This window comes from Centroberyx affinis, unplaced genomic scaffold, assembly GCF_046629955.1.
Source record: "Centroberyx affinis isolate AG114_WGS23_722 - 3 ecotype Tasmania unplaced genomic scaffold, CSIRO-AGI_Caff_v1 ptg002812l_1, whole genome shotgun sequence".
Lineage (NCBI taxonomy): Eukaryota > Metazoa > Chordata > Actinopteri > Beryciformes > Berycidae > Centroberyx > Centroberyx affinis.
Genome location: NW_027280957.1, coordinates 49,194 through 68,500, shown reverse-complemented (window position 1 = coordinate 68,500; position 19,307 = coordinate 49,194). Strand labels below are relative to the sequence as shown.

Genomic DNA, 19,307 nt, shown 5'->3' with positions numbered 1-19,307 from the left:
TTGGCTTACAACAAAAGTCACACTGTCAAAATAGCATGGGCACGCAAACACACACACATTCACCTGCTTGTACACAGACATATAACTGTGCCTGCTGCGTACACACACACGCACACACACATTCATCTCCCCACACACAAGCAATTCAAAATTCTGTCCTTTGCCTGGCCCTCTCTGACATTTCTTCCATTTTTTTGAATGCAGTACACAAAAACCACCGTGGAAAAAAAGATTACACTCTCAAAACTTTTTTAAATAATTCTATTTATCTATTGTAACTACTCCAGTCAAGGTTGGCAGCTCTTTCAGAAAAAGAAACATTTGAACACAGCAAGAAGGAACACACGAAAAGGTGAAACAGCACTTCATCCTTTTGTCAAGGTATCGGCTTGTTCCTTAAGCTGGGGGCATGTTAGAAAGAGAAGCATCTGCAACAAAGGGGGGGAAAAGGCAAGTGTGCAACCCTGGCAAGACTTGGGAAAGCTGCGAGTTCAAGCAAGGTTTAAGAACTATTTTAAATCAGGGAGGTGAGGCTCTCACCTGTGATTGGTGCTCTTGGCTCTTGGTCACGCCCTGCACCTGCAGCAGGTTCTTGGCCACGCCCACACAGGGCAGACCTGACAGAACGCCAAGGTGACAGGCCAGGCCGAACTCTGGGAAGTTACAACAACAACAATCTCAAATCCAGACCAAATAAGAAATCTGGCTTAAAGCTAAACAAACATACAACCACTAATTTGCACACTGTAACTGACTTAATTTTTAAAGCACATGCACTTTGCACTGGTTTTTAAATTTTGTACACTTCATTGTCTAGTGTCTATTATGTATTACTGTTGTGTGTTTGTATGTGCAAACTGTATACAGTATATGTATGTTTTAGTCATAGTCCCTTACAATTAAATAAAATAAATAATAATAATAAAAATGTAATTTAATTGATGTGATACAGTAAATATGATGTAATTGCATGATGATAGCCTAACACATAACAGAGAAAATATGTCTGATAGCTATTTTTTAAGTAAATGGATTGATGTGAAGTAATAAAAATATAAATAAACTGACACCACACAGTGGCCAAGACTGAGACATCACTGATATAAAACAGATTTGACTCAAAGACAAGTCAGGCTGCGGTTACATTTGTCATTTTGGTGTTATTTATCAGATCTGAGTCTAAACATTGCACCGCTGTTGGACACTGAGGGAACTTGCAGAATTTTCCCAGCTGACCTACAGAGCTTGTTGTGCTCACCTTGAAATGTTGCCAAGCATTTTTCGACAAGCTGGAGTGGACCCGAATCTAAATATCAGATTTAATGAGATCACACCGCTGTATGTCCACACCTGAAAATGTCTGTTAGGCGTCTCCTGTGGCTAGATATATTTAAACTGCTGGGTGCATTACTTTTTCTTCCCCTCCCTCTCTCTCTCTCTCACAGCATTGCTTATGTTCAAGTTCAAGTTCAAGTTCAAGTTCAAGTTTATTTATATAGTGCTTTAAAAAAAGAAAACAAGTCTGTACCAAAGTGCTTTATAGAAATTGGTTATAAAAGAATAAAAATGCAAAGAACAAAACAAGACAAGAATAAAAATGCAAGACGGATAAACGTGCATAAGAGCAGAAAAATAAAATAAGAAGACGTACACACGGACACACACATACACACACAGTCATGAGCATACATACATTCACAAACACCTGATCAATCGAAATAAAAAGCTACTGAGCACTGTGGCTGAATTGCATCCAGACTATGTAAGATAAGAACGCAATGCAAACCCGACCGCTTCCAGATCTGCTTTTAAAGATCTGATTGGAACTGTGCATCTAGGCCTGTCACTTAATGCGTCCTGGAGTGACAGGATGACAGACAGTCACTGTGTCAAAATGACAAATGCAACCGCAACCTCAGACACCACAGGAATCTGGACTTTTGGCCGATCCAGGAGCGAGACCGGACTACAGCCTTGCTTGGATCAAACAGAGAGGATGCCAGGAATGCAAAAATACACTCTGGGTCAGTCCAAACAAGCATGAAGCAGCCAGACTCACCTCTGTAGTGAAAGAGACCGTTCCCATCTACCAACACCACCTGTAGGTAGGACACACAATCGCAACATGAGAAATGGATTTAACCTAGAAATTGACCTATACCCTTTTCACACACATGATCCAGGAATACTACAGTATGTTGATCCAGGTTTATTTTGTGTAAGAGGCAATTCCCACTAAACCTTGTACACAGGAATATCCTCAACTTGATCAGGGTCGTTTTGTGGGGTCATCCTACCCGGGTGGAGCCTTTCACACATATTTCTTGGGTTAATAAGCAAGGTACAGATATACACTTTCCATCCAGGTTGCAGGATACAGCTAACTGGATAGTGTTGCTATCATTCTCTTTTTTTATTGTTGTTAGCAATACAAAGTTATCAATTCGTACCACTTTACAGCCAAATATGTAACAGTCGACATAGCTCACATCATGTTTTTCCTGATTAGCCCCACCTCATGTGTGTATCAGATGTATAGAGTTTCTTCTGCCTGAGCTTAAAAAGTTTGTAAGGGAAGAGTTGCTCAAATTGACGTTCTAACGCTGCCAGCTCCAACACCCCGATGATTTCTTGCTGCCAAAGGTGATTCTGCAGGCATATTTCTGCCGTGAATCACAAGTCACCGGGAAATCATTTGAAAGGTTACAGATAAAGTGAGCAGGGACTGGGTCTATCCAGGGCTAAATGTCACTGTTAAATCTATGAGTGTGTGTGTGTGTATGTGTGTGTGTGTTTGTGCGTGTGTGGTGACAGGGCAGCAGAGTGGTAGTGCGGTGGGAGTGATGTGTGTGAGCTGTGACTAACACAGGTGAGTGGGAGAGGGCGGATGACAGCTGACTTATCGAGACACACAGTGGGAGAGGGGGAACGGCAGATTTGTGTCAGATACTGTTTGCAAATAATTCAAAGCGAGCTTTAACCTGTGTGGAGGAGCAGATGGGTGGAGTTTACAGCATCGGAACAAGCCCAGTAATGTCAGCTAAGTTGTCAACAGTGTTGGGCTTGTTGCTCAAAAAAGTAATATAAAGTATTACTTATTTTAAAGTTTCTTAAATACGTTATTCCTCCCTGGGAGCAGTAATTCCTTACACTACTCATTTAATTAATTTTCTCCCAAAAAATAATGGTTGTATCTTCTCTCTTGGTATCTTTAAAAGTCATATAATAACTCAACTTCTTTGTGAATGATCAGGAAAACCAAATGCTGTAGTCAAGACCACCTTAGTCGAATCTAAGTCAAAGCCAAGACCAGGTCCAGTCAAGTTTGAGTCAAGATCAGGTCCAGAGGGGGTCGAGACCAAGTTAAGACCGAGACCAGAGCAAAGCGAGTCCTATCTAAGACCAGAAGAACAAAATAGGCAATAAACACTGCACATGTCGTTCCAAATAATGCTTAAGGATCAACAGAGATGTAGATCCATCTGCAGCAGCTCTGTACTTCACCCTTCAACATCCAGCTAATTAATGCAAAGGGTTTTGACTCATCAATGCATAGAACTTGGAAGACCATTCCATACTATAAACAGGAGTAATCCTTTAAATTGTTTGTAGTGCTTTGTTTGTAGTTGTTTGTTTGTAGAGAGAAAATATATGAGGGTGGACCAGGTGGAAAAAACATTATCTTTCAAAAGTTTTAGATAGAAAAGTGGGAAAAGTCAAGTCAACATCCAATAGCGGATAGACAAGACAAGTTTGAGACGGGCTATAGTCCTGCCAGACAGTCTTGACGTCCAATATTCTCGTCAACCTTGTCTGGACACACTTCTGCCCCGAGAAAGTAAACTTTTCTGTCATTTCTTATCTAAACTAGTTTAATGTGTGCCCATCTCAACTGAGAGATGAGTGTGTGTGTGTGTGTGTGTGTGTGTGTGTGTGTGTGTGTGTGTGTGCTGACCTGAGGCAGAAGCCCGGGCTGCGTCCTCTCCAGCCGCTGCAGGGCCTCCAGGAGGTAGGGGGTTTCTCTGAAGGCCAGGAAGCCAGCGATGTAGGGGGCAGTGAGGGTCACCATCTGACTGTCCTCATACAGCACCTGGTGTGTGTGTGTGTGTGTAGCGGGGGGGGGGGACACAAACACTCATTTATCTTTTAGCACTCATATCCACGGGGCGGCAGGGTGGCCTAGTGGTTAGAGACTGTCCAGTAATCGAAAGGTTGTAGATTCAATCCCTGTATTGACCAATGCCTCCATCAACAGCCATTTGTGTCCTGTTGGAGCAATAAACTGAACCCCTGCCTGCTCACTCACTGTTATTCACTCTGGAAAACAGTGTCAGCTAATTGCCTAAAGGTAACATAAAGTAATAACAGCGGTGGGTTTCTGATGTGTCTGTGGTTCTGCATGGAGCTCAGTGAGTTCAGCATGGCACTAACACTGTCAGGGTTCAGGCACTGGGAAAGTGCTTTGGTATAAAAGCGCCCCACTAAATTGCATTATGTAAGTGTGTGTCCACATACACACACAAGCTGTGCAAGGTGTAGAGAGTCAGCTTGAATGATCGCTAACATCCGACCATCTGGCACAAAATGAAACGTGTTTTGATTGTTGTTGATTAAAGGGACGTGAATATATTCTGAACATCGGCCAAGTTATTTGTGCCGCTTTTTTTTTTTAATTAGCTGTTGCACACCTGAGGGCCATTTGCACATTGTTGTTATTATTAAAGTAATACAGGCTTTATTGATAAAAAGACTTCAAAGGGATTATGCCACGGCGGGTGATAGGTATTTATGTAAAGTACTAAATTGGCTGAAAACACTATTGCCATTTTCTATTCCTTACACATAATCAGCTTGTCAAATTGAGGAGATTCTTTACAGTGTGAAACAGTGCAGATTCTGTCCAGTGGCACGGCACATTTGTGGTTTTGCAGCTTGATAGCAGAAAACTATTTCAAAACATATTAGAAAAGTGCAAATACCAGCCATAATCAATGTTAGACAGGGCTGTGAATTATGACCGAAATGTCCTACCTTTTGGTAGATATGTGTGTCAAATAGTACAAAAAACAAAGGAGATTTTTCCTCAGATGTTGACATGAGCAGTCAAAGATGGAGTTGACAAAGTAGTTATTTCTAAATATGAAGAGGATTGAGGGAGTGTGTGAAATATTTGTAGCTAAGGGGTTCATAGTTCTGATTCAATTTCATAATAGAGCTTTTACTTCCTTCTATTAAGTGCTGAAAATCTTTTTTGCTGTATTGTGTTCTTGTAATTATTCAATTTTCCTTGTCTCTTTCCTGAAATGAAATGTTTTTCTCTTTATATTGGCATATTTCTTCCAGGTTGTATGAATTGACAGGATGCATCCTCTACATGAATGTTCACCTTGCATTATGGCACAAGGGACAGCAACATCATGTCCCGTGTATTGATAAATGCTTCTGTTGCTCTCTCTCTTAACACTCTGTGCAACAACTGATGTCCGGGTTGGCAATGTTTTTCTGTTTCCATGGTTGCCAGTCATTGGATCGCCATCAGTGTTGTTGTTGAAGAGCTGCATTCAAGAGGTCACAAAGTAACAGCGGTGCGCCTTGCCAAGAACTACTACACTACTGGGACACAGCCTGTTTACAAGGTCACAGGCAGCCAAGCTTCAGCTTCACGCTATCTGGAAATGCCTGTTAATATTAATATTGCTCATTTTCCACAACTGGTGAGGTTCATCTCTCTATTTGTCCATCAGCATTATCATTTGGTATAGTTTTAATTGAAGAGACAAAATGAAAAGGGTCTGGAACACAACGTTTCATGATATGTTTAGCTAACATAAAACTACATATTGCTTCATTCATATGATTTGCACCTACTTTTTGACACACTTTTTCCCACATCCTATTACACCAAACTTTGTAAATATTGGTTGCTCCTAATGCAAGCCTCCTAAACTTTGCATGGAGAGTTTTGGACAACATGGATTCATCATTATGTCCATGGAAACTTGAAGCCAACCAAGAAGATTCTGCACTTATTCCTTAGGAAGTCATTTGGAGAAATGCTGGGGAACAGGTGTTCTATTTTGGGCAACATCATGATAATTATGATCCTCTTTGTATCCCATGTGGGTGTCATCAGTGTTGTAGAGGCCAGAGGCCGTAGCTCTCTGGTGCTTGGGCTGTCACTGCTCTTTGACCAGTTTGAAAATCTTTGAATATCAGCTTGAAACAAGAAGAGGCGCCAAGGTCCTAGTTATACAGAGTGATGTTCTTTCAAATGCTCCGCAATGGCTCCTACAAGGCTAACACGCAAAAGCTCTCCACTCTGCACAGAAACCAGCCCATGAAGCCTCTAGAGAGACGGATGTTTACTGGATAGAGTTTGCGATGAGACACAAAGGAGCTGCTCGCTTGCGTTCTGAATCATATGAAATGACACTGACATCTACCGTTGAGTAGATGTCAGTGTCATACTGCTGACAGTGGTGAGTCGACCTTCATAAAATGTTGTTTCCGCAAGTTATGTAGGAAAGTAAAATGAAGACTGGTTAGTACAGTGTTGTATTTGAATACTGTATCTGGTTTGACACTGTAGCTGCAAGTTATTTCATTATGATAGGTTGACGTACAACATCCGTCTTCTGCTATAGAAGATGCGGTTCTCCGTAAAAATACAAGCACCAAGACATTTCCTTTCAGAATATTTCACAAATAAAATTCATAGCTTCTGCCACTGCCAGAAATTGTAACATGTTACCTGGATTTTTGCATGTTGAAGGATGTGTTAAAGTATCATTCAAATATACAGTAAAACAAAGCAAAACCAAATGTGCTCAGCTTTTGTCTGGAAATGACTTCTTTGGGTAAAAACTTGAATGCAAACTGTGATAAAGCACAAAAACTATGAAAAGAAAAAACACATTTTGATTAAATTATTTTTTTTAATTCAGCAGCATTGACCGTACTCTAACATATCGCCAATATTACTTTGTGTCACAAATGGCCTTAGGTGGCAGTGTTAGAGTAAACTGAATGAAACCAGGGAACATAATCACATTATTGGACAGCCTTTTTTGAACATTTCATTAGCCTTGTTGTTTTTATGGAATTGGTTCATGTATACTGACAAATGTCATTAATTATGATGGGTTATGCTGCAGAGAGTGCCAGCAGCCTGTGATAGGCCACAGACAAGTACAGGGAAGGAGGAATGCTTCTGTAAGGCTCACAAAATGAAAATTGGGACTGTCACTTTAACAAAAGCCAATTTAACAAGACACGACCTCGTGCTGCTTTGTATATTAAACCTCGGCTGTACTGTATATTAAAATTGCTTCCTTTACTTGCCTACTTTGCTTTAACTGCTTCGGTTGACTTGGAAAATTTAGCTGGATGATATTGAATATCCTCTGCTAATTCTGTAAAGAATATTAAAAATTCTTCACACTTTTCAGGCGAGGTTACAGGTTAAACAACTGAATCAATAATATTCAAAAGCCCTCGAGTTATGATGCTTTTTGAAATAAGGTCAGAACGCTCTTGCATCCTCAACCGCTTTCTGATATGACATAGGTTCTTCATAAGTCCTTCATGATATTGTACGGCACATGCAGTTTATCAGCCTTGCATGTACATTTTGCTTTTCTACATTATGACTTCATGGCCATGGGAGTGTTATCGTCTGCTATAGCAGGTGTATTTTTCTTGATTTTTTTGTTCTTAAAGGGAGCAACGGTATTGAGAAAAATCCAGCAGGTGCTATTAAAATAGTCAACAAGCTGCTCGTTGTTGATCAGAGGCACTTGTTGGAAGTTGCTGTCTAAAAGGCACATGAAGAGTTAAAGATATGCAGTTGGACAGTTTCACAGAGGCTGGGAGAAGGGTAAGACAGCAGGACATTAAATACCATCTGATCATTAAAAATCCAAATGGTCAGATTCACACATTTCTAATGAGTGGAACATTAGTTGGAGTGAATCTGAATTAAACGGAATTAAAACTGAATTAAAAGACTGAATAAGATTAATAAAATCAGACACAACAGCACTGGACCAGCAACAGACGTGGATTTTAAAATCCCCAAGAATTTAAATATTATGAAATTTGGGCATAATCAAGGCCAGTAGTTCTGAGAAATTATGAATGAAGTCACTATTTATCTTTGGGGGTCGATACACTAAGACACACAGCCGAGGGGTCTTCTTAACATTAATAAGGGAGCTCAGAAACTCAGAAAGGAGAGAAATTATTAAAGATGGAAGAACATTTGAAATCGGTTCTGTGGATTCTGCCACCAGAGAGCCTTGGTGGAAGTTTGAGTACTTTGAGGAAGTGGCTTCAATCCACTGGGCAAAGTCTCCCTCAGCAGCCAGGTTTCAGTAAACATAAAAAAGTCTAGTGAATTGGACGTGATAAAGTCGCAGCAGATAAAGGATTTATTTGACAGAGAGCTTGTGATCAATAATCCAAGGATGGCAAGACTATTAGCAGTAGCAGTTTTAAAGGGACAATAAGTAAGATGTTTACTGCCCCAAAGTACAAAATGACCAAAATATATCTGTGGGGAGTTGACGGGGTTGTTGATCAATATCAATAACTCAACAATTACTTTTCCAGGGTGAAATTTCTGGCTTTCAAAACTCACTTTTGAAAAAAAACGGAAAAAAAAACGATGAAGGACGGTGCTAGAAGGGAGCGACCAGCATCACAAGATATTTCAGTTTTGAAGGCTAAAAAGCCTCATTCTCAAGCCAAAATAACAAACTACAAACACCATAATTATTACAGTATCTTACATTGGGATCTATGAAAATGTGACTATTGTTGATGGTGCTTCTGTAATTCAAGGGAATGGAAGCACCAAAGACTGTATAGGAGGAAATAAGTGTTGTTGCAACTCCTACTGGTGGCCGATAGAACTCAATAAAGGTCACCGATTACATAATTCCCCTTTCATGTATTGGTAATAACGCTGACATGGAGGCCGTGCCGGGCATCGTGGCTCACCTCCAGGTCGGGGTAGCTGAGCACCACCAGCTGGGCGCAGGCGTTGACGTCGTCCCCTTTGATGAAGGACAGATCCACTCCGCCGACTCTCTCCAGGCCGCAGAAGTCTGGGTTCCTCTGCCAATCCTCCGTGTCTTCCTCCACCAGCTGCTGCCGCAGGCCGGCCTGCTCGCTGCACAGGGACAGAGCGGGAGGACGGGCCTTCAGTCTGTTAGTGCAACTTTAGAAAACAATGTGTGCACACAAGCAGGTACAAATATACACCTATTAACACTTACCATCTGTGTTTCTGATGCTGTAACTTTAGTTTCCACTTTAAAACAGTTAGGCTACTCTCATTTGAGACCAAGGATTGTGAATAGGGCTGCAACTAATGATTATTTTCATTGTCGATGAATCTGTCGATTATTTTCTCGATTAATCGATTAGTTGTTTGATCTATAAAATGTCAGAAAATGGTGAAAAATGTCGATCAGTGTTTCCCAAAGCCCAAGATGACGTCCTCAAATGTCTTGTTTTGTCCACAACCCAAAGATATTCAGTTTACTGTCACAGAGGAGTAAAGAAACCAGAAAATATTCACATTTAAGAAGCTGGAATCAGAGAATTATTTTTCTTAAAAAATTACTCAAACCGATTAATCGATTATCAAAATAGTTGGAGATTAATTTAATAGTTGACAACTAATCGATTAATCGTTGCAGCTCTAATTGTGAACTAGTAGTTTTGTAATTGCTTTATTCAATTTTTTGATTTTGCATTTCTTCTTTTAAGTTTTAATTTTCATGTTTTTTATGCACTTTTCCATTCTATATTGTGGGATATTGAGGGAGGGGTATGATTTTTGTTTTATGTTCCTGTGATTTATGTCTTGTCTTTTTTGTGTATTATGTTCTGTGAGCGCATTGAGACAAACTCAACAACTGCAAGTTGATGTGGCAATAAAGTACTGAACTAGAAAAAATGGTTAAAATACAGTTATAATTGGTAAGTCTCACTGTCTAACCAACCAGCTAATCTTTTCCAGTTAGAGACTTAACAACCTCTGACATGAGCTTTTATCAAGGACTCTGCACGGCAAACCCACACTGACCCCACCATAAAATAAAAAAGAAGAAAAGTATACGAAAAAGAAGAAGAAGAAGCCGCACTGATCCCTCTACCTCTCCGGTCTTCAGCTGGACTTTTATAGCTCCAGAGCCAGACACAAATCTGCCGGGGGGATGGCAGAGGGAATAAGGACATAATATGGTATCATGCCGTTATCAGTGGCCTTTTCACAACACACTCACAAATCAATGGCTGGTGCGGCTGGTGGCACCGCTCCAGAGCTGCTGGCAGAGAGTTACGGCGGCAGAGGGGGGGAAATGTAGCAGCATCTGCCAATGTCTTATGGGACACTTTTATTTATTTGTTTGTTTTTAACAAGCAGATACTTCAGAATAGCTAATTATGACAAACACATTGAGGGAAATAAGTCCCCATGACATGAGTGGTCTTTTGACTCTTGTTGGGGGGACCTGATAGAAATGGGCATGAGGTGAAAGTGAGAGAAAAGACGGGGAGACAACACTGGCTAGACTGGCAGCAAAAAGGCAATGAGGTTTATGTAAAGCAGACTGTTACATCATTGTGGAGTCCATGGAAGTATTATATTACCAAAAACGTATATTACAGGTTCATAGAATGAAGCTAAAGGAGCGCTGCTTTGCTTACCATTTGCTTTATTTGCTTTATACATTTTAACAGATGAGTGTCAGTGAATATCCACCCGCTTTTCTGCTGCTGATTGAGCCACACCTGGTGCCAATTTTGTTATCACTATATAAGCAAGCCCTTCTACTTGGCTCTATATGCCCTGATGAAGACTGTATAGTTGAAACGCGTTGGCGTAGCCCATACAATAAAGGCTTTTTAACTTTTTCAGCAAAGAAGTGTGCCTTGGAATTTTTTTGGAGGATCAGCCATCCCAGCCGCTAGAGATGAGCTGTATTCCCTTCTCTGTCTATGTATATTACAGGGTTGGGATCAATTCATGGATTAACTCATCAATTCCAATTCAACAGAACTGGAAATGGAATTTGAAAAAACCTACAGGAAACAGAATTGGAATTGAATTGGAATTTCAGGAAGTTGAATTTAATTCAATTAAATTCCATGTTTTGTTTTTTTTGTTTTGTTTTTCTTAACACATATCTGAGATTACACATAGTGCTATAGCCTATTATCAATACTGAATATCATAAAATGTTTAAGGAACCTTTCAGGTGGTATTTGATGCATAACATGTAATCTTAATACATACATTATGACTGAATGTATTTGATTTGATTAACTGTTTTTTATTTGATTCATAATGTTTGATTTATAATATTTACGAAGTCAAGACAGCCTCTCTTAGAAGTGGAATTTCATGGAATTTAACGGAATTCATTTCTGTTTCCTGCCATTCCAATTCAATTCCAATTCTGTTTCCATGGAGCTGGGTGACATTCCAATTCCAACTGCAACTCCAGGAAGTGAATTTGAATTTACCATGCAATCTCAGTTAAATTCATGAATGCCCCCCAACCCGGATATATTTGTGGTATTATTTGTACATCTGGAACAAATTATCATCCAATTGCCGCTTGTGGCTCAATGTGTGGCATCTGTTCGGGGGTCCACGGCATGAATAAGGTTGGGAACACCTGTTACATAATATACAGAGTAAACTTTGAAGCGCGTGGGTGTCGTTTCACAGGGTGTGAATGTCGTTAAGTTATATGAATGAAAAGAGAACAGGCCGCTGACCTTTCCCACTGCTTCACCAAATCCTCTTCGGCAGGATCGGACATTTGGACAGTGGACAGTGTCAGCCCGGCAGAGGAGACAGGGTCAGAAAGCAAAGGGCTTTTTTTTTGGAAGAGAAAATCACTGACAGAAGCTGCGTTTGTAACACTGAAGACCGAGGGTGATCTTCTTCCGTGTTTACAGCATGACGTCACTACGAGGGCGGGGCCTCAGTGTGGCGTGGTGTTTATCGCCATCTAGTGGGTTTTAGGACAATCTACATGAATAAAAAATGTGAGTCCATACGAACTGAATACTGTACTGATATTGCAGCTCTTTGTAAAGCACTAAACTGTACAAATGAAACACTTGGAAAATAAATTAAATCACATTCAAGGAGTAAAAATGTAAGAGTTTTACTTGTGTTGGGCAGCTGTATGGCAATCCATTTTTGTCTTTGTTTCCTAAATGGTAGGCCTATATCCAGGAGACTTGCAAATGAGTTCAATACATTGTCCTTTAATGTCTTAGCATGGAGAAAGTCAAAGGTGTGCAATGGAAGTTCTTTAATCTGCCAGTGTCAGACTCACAATAAAATAATCATATGCAATAGGAAGAGAAGCATCTAGTTGCATTGTAATTATTATCTTTCAAATGCCTCATTAGCTCATTGGAATTGGAACCATTTAACTTTTATTCTCTACTAGATGGGACCAGGCAGCTCCAGTCAAATGATCAGACGTAACCAACAGTGTTCACACTTTTCACATAACTTAATACATGCACTGAATATGCACTTGTGTCAAAGTTAAGTGTTTTTCTTCACTATATCAGGGGCAGATGATTGTCACAACTTCATTTTCTTCAGCCAAAATGAAAGTTAATGTAAAAAGATTTGGATTGCAATGCAGCTACAGTTTGGATGCCCTATAGCAGCTTTATTTAACACCATCACATCATGAGTACATTCATCAATCATCGTTATCTTGTGTTTTTTGTACCAGACAGACGAGGATGAGTGAAGAGGAGCTGGTCTTCCTGGCCAGCCGGGTCAACCAAAGGTCTAAAGAGCTGAAGGTATTTCTCACACAGCGTACAAAACCCCAGAGAGGAGTCCTACGACCTGCAGGTCAGCACACTCTGCAAGAGACTGTAGTGAAGTGTCAGATCTCAGACGGAAGATGATATGGAAGGAAGAAGAAGAAGATGATGAAGAGGCAGGCTCTGAAGGCTCTGAAGAAACCAGGTAGATGGCAGAAAGCTGAGAGCGAGGAGGATCAACAGGCAGGAGAAGATGGACAAGCAGGTTATCAGAGAAGCCTTGGCTGCAGCTGATGAACGAGCAAACAGGTACATGATAGAAGTAGAGATGGCCTGAAGGAGAATCTGCTAAAGACAAAATCAACTACTAACCAGTGATTCTTTTGTTGCAGAAAAAGCAGTGGTCCCTTAACATCACTGCCTCCACTGACAGCACATCCAATATTAAAAACACTGACTCCACTGCAAATACAAGCTGGATGATCTGCAAACTCTAGAGGAAGGAAAGACTAAGGAGAGAGACACGGATAATGAAATGTTTGGTGTGAGAAAGAAAGACTGACTGGTGATCCATTAGACAAAGGAAAGACAATGTTGAATGCTTAGATAAACAAAGAAACTCAGAGGAGCGGTGACTGGTGATGCATGGTCTGACACCGACAGTGTCCAGTGATGAGAATAATTCAACAGAGGAGAGGCAGAGGCTACTGGCAGCGCCAAATGCAACCGGGTCAACAGCCTTACAAAGAGTAGACAAGACTCCTAAACATGACACATGGACAGAAACAGACGACAAAGTCACAGAAGACAGAGGACTGAGGGAGGATGCAGAGGCTTAATGGCACAAAAATATGGTTTTCTTCCTCTGATTTACTGACAGCTGGCTCCACTAACATCACTGGTTTCAAAACTCATCCTCCACTGAAAATACTTTCACCATTGAAAACGGTGGCTCGACTGAACGATCGGCAAAGGATGGAGCATGTGTCTAAACCAGTAGAAGAGAGAAGCTTTGAATAATTCCATCGTGTCGAGGCTGAATGAAGAAACCAGGCGGAGGAAAGACAAATGAGAGAGGTGCAAAAGAACACTGACACCTCTCTGCAAAATAGCAACGCAAAAACTGAGGAGTTAGTGATCAGGGAGGAAAGAGAAAGGGAATATGGAGGGCCAGATGAGAGCCATGTTGAATAAGCTGCAACAAGACTGAACGAAGAAGCTGAAAGAGGCAAGTGGGTCAGAAAATAAATACATTTGAGGAAGTAACCAGTGCATCTCTTACTGTGCCCAACACGGTTCATAAAGCTGTGCCGCTATCCTCAGAGGATTACAAGCTGTATGACTTGAATGCAAATCTGAACAAGACTTTGGCACAAATGGATCAGAGAGAGAATCAGAGGCAGGCTGGGCTGCAATAAGACAGCAGAATAACAAGCAAAGCAGCCATACTTACTAATTTAACATGTTCAACTTCCCCACAGTGGAGTTGCCAATACCTGAGAGTAAAATTCTGTTTCAAAAATAATAATTTGCTACCAGAAGATTCAGGTCACCAGAGAAATCTTCTTGTTTCAAGTCGGTGATGCAGCACGCATAAAACCCATTTTTTATGAATCTCACCAATGAAGAATTGATAAAAAAGAGTGAAGGCAGCCAGCGGCACACTGCTTCCAAATTTTGAAGGGGAACAAATTCACACAAACATGCAAATCTCTAGACAGCATCTAAAATATCTAAAAACGACTTTGCAGCTTGGTAATAGAAGCATTTTCAAATAAAACTAATTTGTGGAAGGACAGTAAAACATGAGGAAGGTTTACAGAAGTGTGATCTATGACACAGAAACATTCTGGACATGAAAAAAAAAAGTTTCCTGTAAATATAAAATCTTTTATTTGGATTCCCATATTCCTACTTTTCTTGTCTAAACTCTATCTCAAACAAATTGTACACCTTGTTTTGATGATAGTATACAGAGGTTAAGGACTCAAAATAAGAGGCTTCATCTGAGTTATAACTTAATATAGTATTCCTATACTACCATTTCCTACCAATATGGTGCTTCTCTATATATACACATTGGCTGTGGCTGTCATTTGATTATAAACACCTGTTAATTTGTTACAATCACCTGTTATTTTCCTACCAAGATGGCCATGTGGTGATGTAACAGAATACTATGAATATACAGCATAATACATTTTGGATTTCAAACTGAGAAACAGAAGATTAATGCATGGGTCGGTGGGCCAAATTACACTCAATTATTATATTATACTATTATTATCGCAGCCATTGTATGAAAAGTTGTGGATGTTGTCAATGTGTATCCAACTTCACACATCACAGAAAAAAAACAATGCTGAAAAAAAATTAAGGCAAAGACGGGGCAAACTGTTAAATGAATTCAACACAACAGCGCATCGATTTTCTCATAATTCAAGTTTAATGCTTTCAAAAAATGTAAAGGCGCCATTTTCTCATTAATCCAAACAAGTCCTTTTTACATAATTATTCACGTCAAGGTTAAAGAGATGAAGATATGCAACAACGTCAGAAAAGGAGAAGCAGAAAGACGAAGACAAATCGAGACAAACGGTTATAGCCCTCATCTGTCAATGAGACCTTGACGCAGGTGAACACAGAGAAAGAGTTAACAGAGTCAGGGAGGCAGAGTGTGGAGGTGTTCTGGTGCTTGTAGTGACACTGAAGTCAGATGAAACTGAGACACAACATCTGATCTGAGTACACTTTATGTCTATGGCTTCAGTACTCAGCTTAGTGAGCCAGTTTTACAAAGCACATGTCCACTCTGCTTCAAAGACGTACAGAAAAAAAGTGTTTGAAAGGAAAACAGAGCAAACCTGGAGTGTAAAAGGAAGAAAGAGAGAGGCAAGAGGACAAATCTGAGAGAGAAACGAGGTCTGGAATTGATGTGACCTGTTTGTGAACCAATGAGCAGGATCCATCAAACGGCAATGAGGTCTCCCGGAAGAATTGCAAAGTGAGGGAAAATTACTGTATTTCTAGACATGCTTCAGAAAGTGAGAAGGAAAGAGTACAAATAGGTATTTACACCGGCCGTGGGGTTCGGGGGACTGTTAGACAATTTACAGGCATAATATTTTCATCGTTTCAAACACTCAATTCTCATTCTTTCACACCGTCATTCACGCTTAACAGTCCTCATTCAGAGGAGGTCCTTTTCTCAGTAAAGCATTTCATGTTATTGCGGTTAATGACACATAGATATCACATATTACCCCTTGACCTTTTTGTTTACATGGTTAAAAACAAGCCGTGTTTCATGTAACAGCAAAAACAAAAAAACAGGCAGGGGGCCAGTGATTTCAGGAACTTGATTCCCATGTAAGAGAAAACCCTCATACCCATGTTTTCTTTTTGCTGTGAGCTACACAAGGTGACGTTTCAGGAGTCAAATGGCAACAGTGGCCAATGTGTTGCCTTGGCATTGCTGTTATAATGCCATACGGACATTTTGTAGCCAACTCTGAAGGGATGTTTGACCCCGTACCTCACTTCGTTGACTGGTGAAGGGAGTGTTGCACATCTCTACTGCTCCAAAAAGATTTCCAAGTGTATCACCAACATATGGAGCAACATCGTTTAGATTTAAGTTAGGCTAGTTCAACATATTCACACATTTGATTACCCCAGTGTGACGAGCACTTCAGCCCTCTACTTTCTGACCACAGAATAAACATTTTTATGATCCAGGACTTTGCAAAAAAAGCCCCATTACAACAAACTCGATCATGGACGATCATTTGTGCCCTTCGGAGGGAGTCAAATCCACAGGTGGTCATTAGTGCTTCACAAGCACACAGAGGCTGTATAAAAAAAACAAACAGTTGCATGGATGCATTGCATTTAGAAATGTCGACATCATTCAATCCATAATTGCTGATCTACCAAAGAGGCGACCCTCAAAAAAGCAGGTACATTTCTAACTGATGATTACAAAGGCTAAAATGGTATTGACACATGGCTCTCAAATGGCTACAAGTATTTCATAAGTCTAAATTATAGATCTGTAAACCCCTTCACCATGTGAGCATGCAGTAACGCACCGCATCACCCCATCAAGTACTCGCCTCCAAAACAGTAACAATCTCCACCCAACACCAGTACAGTATCAATACGTTCCTATCAGTGACAAATGATAAGCTTCATCACAAAGTAACATTCATCCTTAATGCACACTAAATCTACATCACTCTGAGAAAAAATATATATAATAATGGCAGTTTTGACCCATCACATCATGACCCTCCAAATTCAGGCATTTCATTGGTTAGCGAGAGCTAACCAATGAGCCAATCAGAGCCAATCAGTAGCACATTCACAAATCAGTGACAAGGCATCTCCTTGACAACTTGATTTCTTTTACAGGTGTCCCTCAATCCTGCAGACAGTCAACAGAAAGCAAACCGATTGACTGGCCATTCCGGTAACAATCCAGATTATTTACGGATTCGATTTATGAATAAATAATGAAATTCCATAAAGGTAAAAACCGGCAAGTTATTTTTCTTTCTCTGCTGAACTGATGGCAGTTTAAATAAAAGCAAAATAGTCATGTTTACGTCGCAGAATGTAGTGGTTTACTGGACCAGTTCGCCCGTCTGCCTGCCTGCCCGTCCATACCTTACAACAGGAAGGTCATCTGCACTAAGCACCCATGATACTCCACAGTCCACATACATCTTAATGATAAATAGAAATATTTCACACAGTAAAAATTCAAACTCGTGTTATTGCTTCTAGCGGATTACCTCGCTAAGAGTCAGACCCGGGTCAAATAGCGTGTTCAAATGCTTTTCGTGGTTTGATAAAGCCCTCATGAGACAGATGGGTGGGGTTTGCCACATAAGACAAATAAAATGACCGCCGGAAAGCTCAGACAGCCACAGGAAAATATCTGAAGTCAATGTAGTATACTTCTGTGTGACTGACCACTCTCCTGACCCCATCTGTATTGCCGTGATTCAGTAAACGCCACCCACTCAATATTCCATGCAGTTTTGAAAAACAGTTTTAATTATTTGGAAATGATATTTGACCCAGGTCTAGTAAGAGTTTACACCAACCACCCACACTTGACCTATAAACAATTCACCAGGTTAAATAAACCCCTCTGGTAATATGGCAAACACTGTAGATTTTTGCATGTCATCAAGCATCTGTGCGTGTGTCTCTGTGTGTGTGTGCGTGCATGTGTGTGTTTTTTGTTTGTATCCAACAGTACATCCAGTCTTTACAGCCGATGCACATTAAGTGAGGTGTGTGTGGTAATTGTTTGAGAGTGTGTGTGTGTACATGAATATGCATATATGTAACAGCGCCTCCAGTTTCTTCATCTGGTCCCACAGCTCCCAGGATGAGAATATTGCTTCTTCCAGCTTTCATTGCCCCAAAAGGCACCAGCTCATCTCCCGTCTTGTATCCTTCCACCGCGCAAAAGACAAAATCGAAGCAATCAAATGTTCTCCAAATGTTCTGATTCAACCGGCTGCCCGGCAGAGACGGCAGGCAAGAAAAATACATGACCTTTGTGCGATAAAACAGCCCTTTATAAATTGAACACATAGTCTTTGTATTTTCTTTTTGTCGCAGATTTCTTTTTAATTCGTTGTCTCCTGTTTGTGCAAGCATGCTTCAGTTCCACAGAGACTGGCTGTGTCGTAGGTACAGTCTGAAGAGGAGGGGGGTAGATGGAAGTTGGCTTGGGTTGACGATAAGGGCAGTGGGGGGTATTGTGGGTATTGTAGTCCAAAGTTGTAGTCCCCAGCTTCCAGTTTCTACCTCGAGATCATGGAGCTGGACTGTGATTGGCTGGAGGAGGTGGTGGCGGCGCTGAGCTGAGAGAAACCGCTGTGGCTCGACTCCAGGCTGGTCATCGAACCCCTGAGACAGAGACAGACATCGAGAGAGAGGGGAGAACATGGGACAGAAAACCAAGTTAGCCATTTTCCTAACTGAATGCATTGTGTGTGCACAGTTCGTGCTTTATCCAGGCCAGTGCTCATGATGCAGATTCAGAACCATGCAGCCAAATCAAACCAACAAGAAGGAGGTTCACTCTGTGTGGCACACAAGGCTCAGGCTCTGCCATAGGCTGCAACAACCAATAGAATATCAGGTAGAAACTTTGGGTTTCAGACCAAGCAGCAACGCTATAATTAGGCTGGTTGAGAGAGGATATGAAACTGCCAAAGACTTTGCTTTTTCCAGTTAAGTATTTTCAAAAATACTGGGGAAGAGGCGGGGCAAAATTGTTAAAGGCTTAGTTGACACAGTCATAACTATAAAAAAAGGCTTTTTGTTTTGTTTTGCATGAATAAGTCAAGAGAGTTTTGGCTTCCTTTACCAAATGGTATAATTAGGCTGTTTGGTACAATTGCTTTGATTTCAAATAATTTCAGAGTATGTAAGTAAGTCAATATATAAATTTCATATTCACCTAACTCAAG

The 19,307-nt window shown here is 40.6% G+C and overlaps 2 protein-coding genes across 2 annotated transcripts in view; both read right to left on the bottom strand.

Moving 5' to 3' along the window:
• The window catches only part of LOC139658002 (endonuclease V-like), a 32,009-nt gene extending 20,074 nt beyond the window's left edge, over positions 1-11,935 (bottom strand). Inside the window, exons 1-5 of the mRNA XM_071536004.1 lie at positions 11,794-11,935; positions 9,001-9,172; positions 3,956-4,090; positions 2,060-2,099; positions 541-653 (exon numbers count right to left, since the gene is read on the bottom strand). Of these exons, the coding sequence (XP_071392105.1) occupies positions 541-653; positions 2,060-2,099; positions 3,956-4,090; positions 9,001-9,172; positions 11,794-11,837 (504 nt within the window). The 5' untranslated portion in view covers positions 11,838-11,935. The remainder of the gene's footprint in view (positions 1-540; positions 654-2,059; positions 2,100-3,955; positions 4,091-9,000; positions 9,173-11,793) is intronic.
• Positions 11,936-15,246: 3,311 nt separating this feature from the next.
• The window catches only part of LOC139657999 (SEC14-like protein 1), a 37,467-nt gene continuing 33,406 nt past the window's right edge, over positions 15,247-19,307 (bottom strand). Inside the window, exon 16 of the mRNA XM_071536001.1 lies at positions 15,247-18,741. Coding sequence (XP_071392102.1) covers positions 18,636-18,741 — 106 coding nt within the window. The 3' untranslated portion in view covers positions 15,247-18,635. The remainder of the gene's footprint in view (positions 18,742-19,307) is intronic.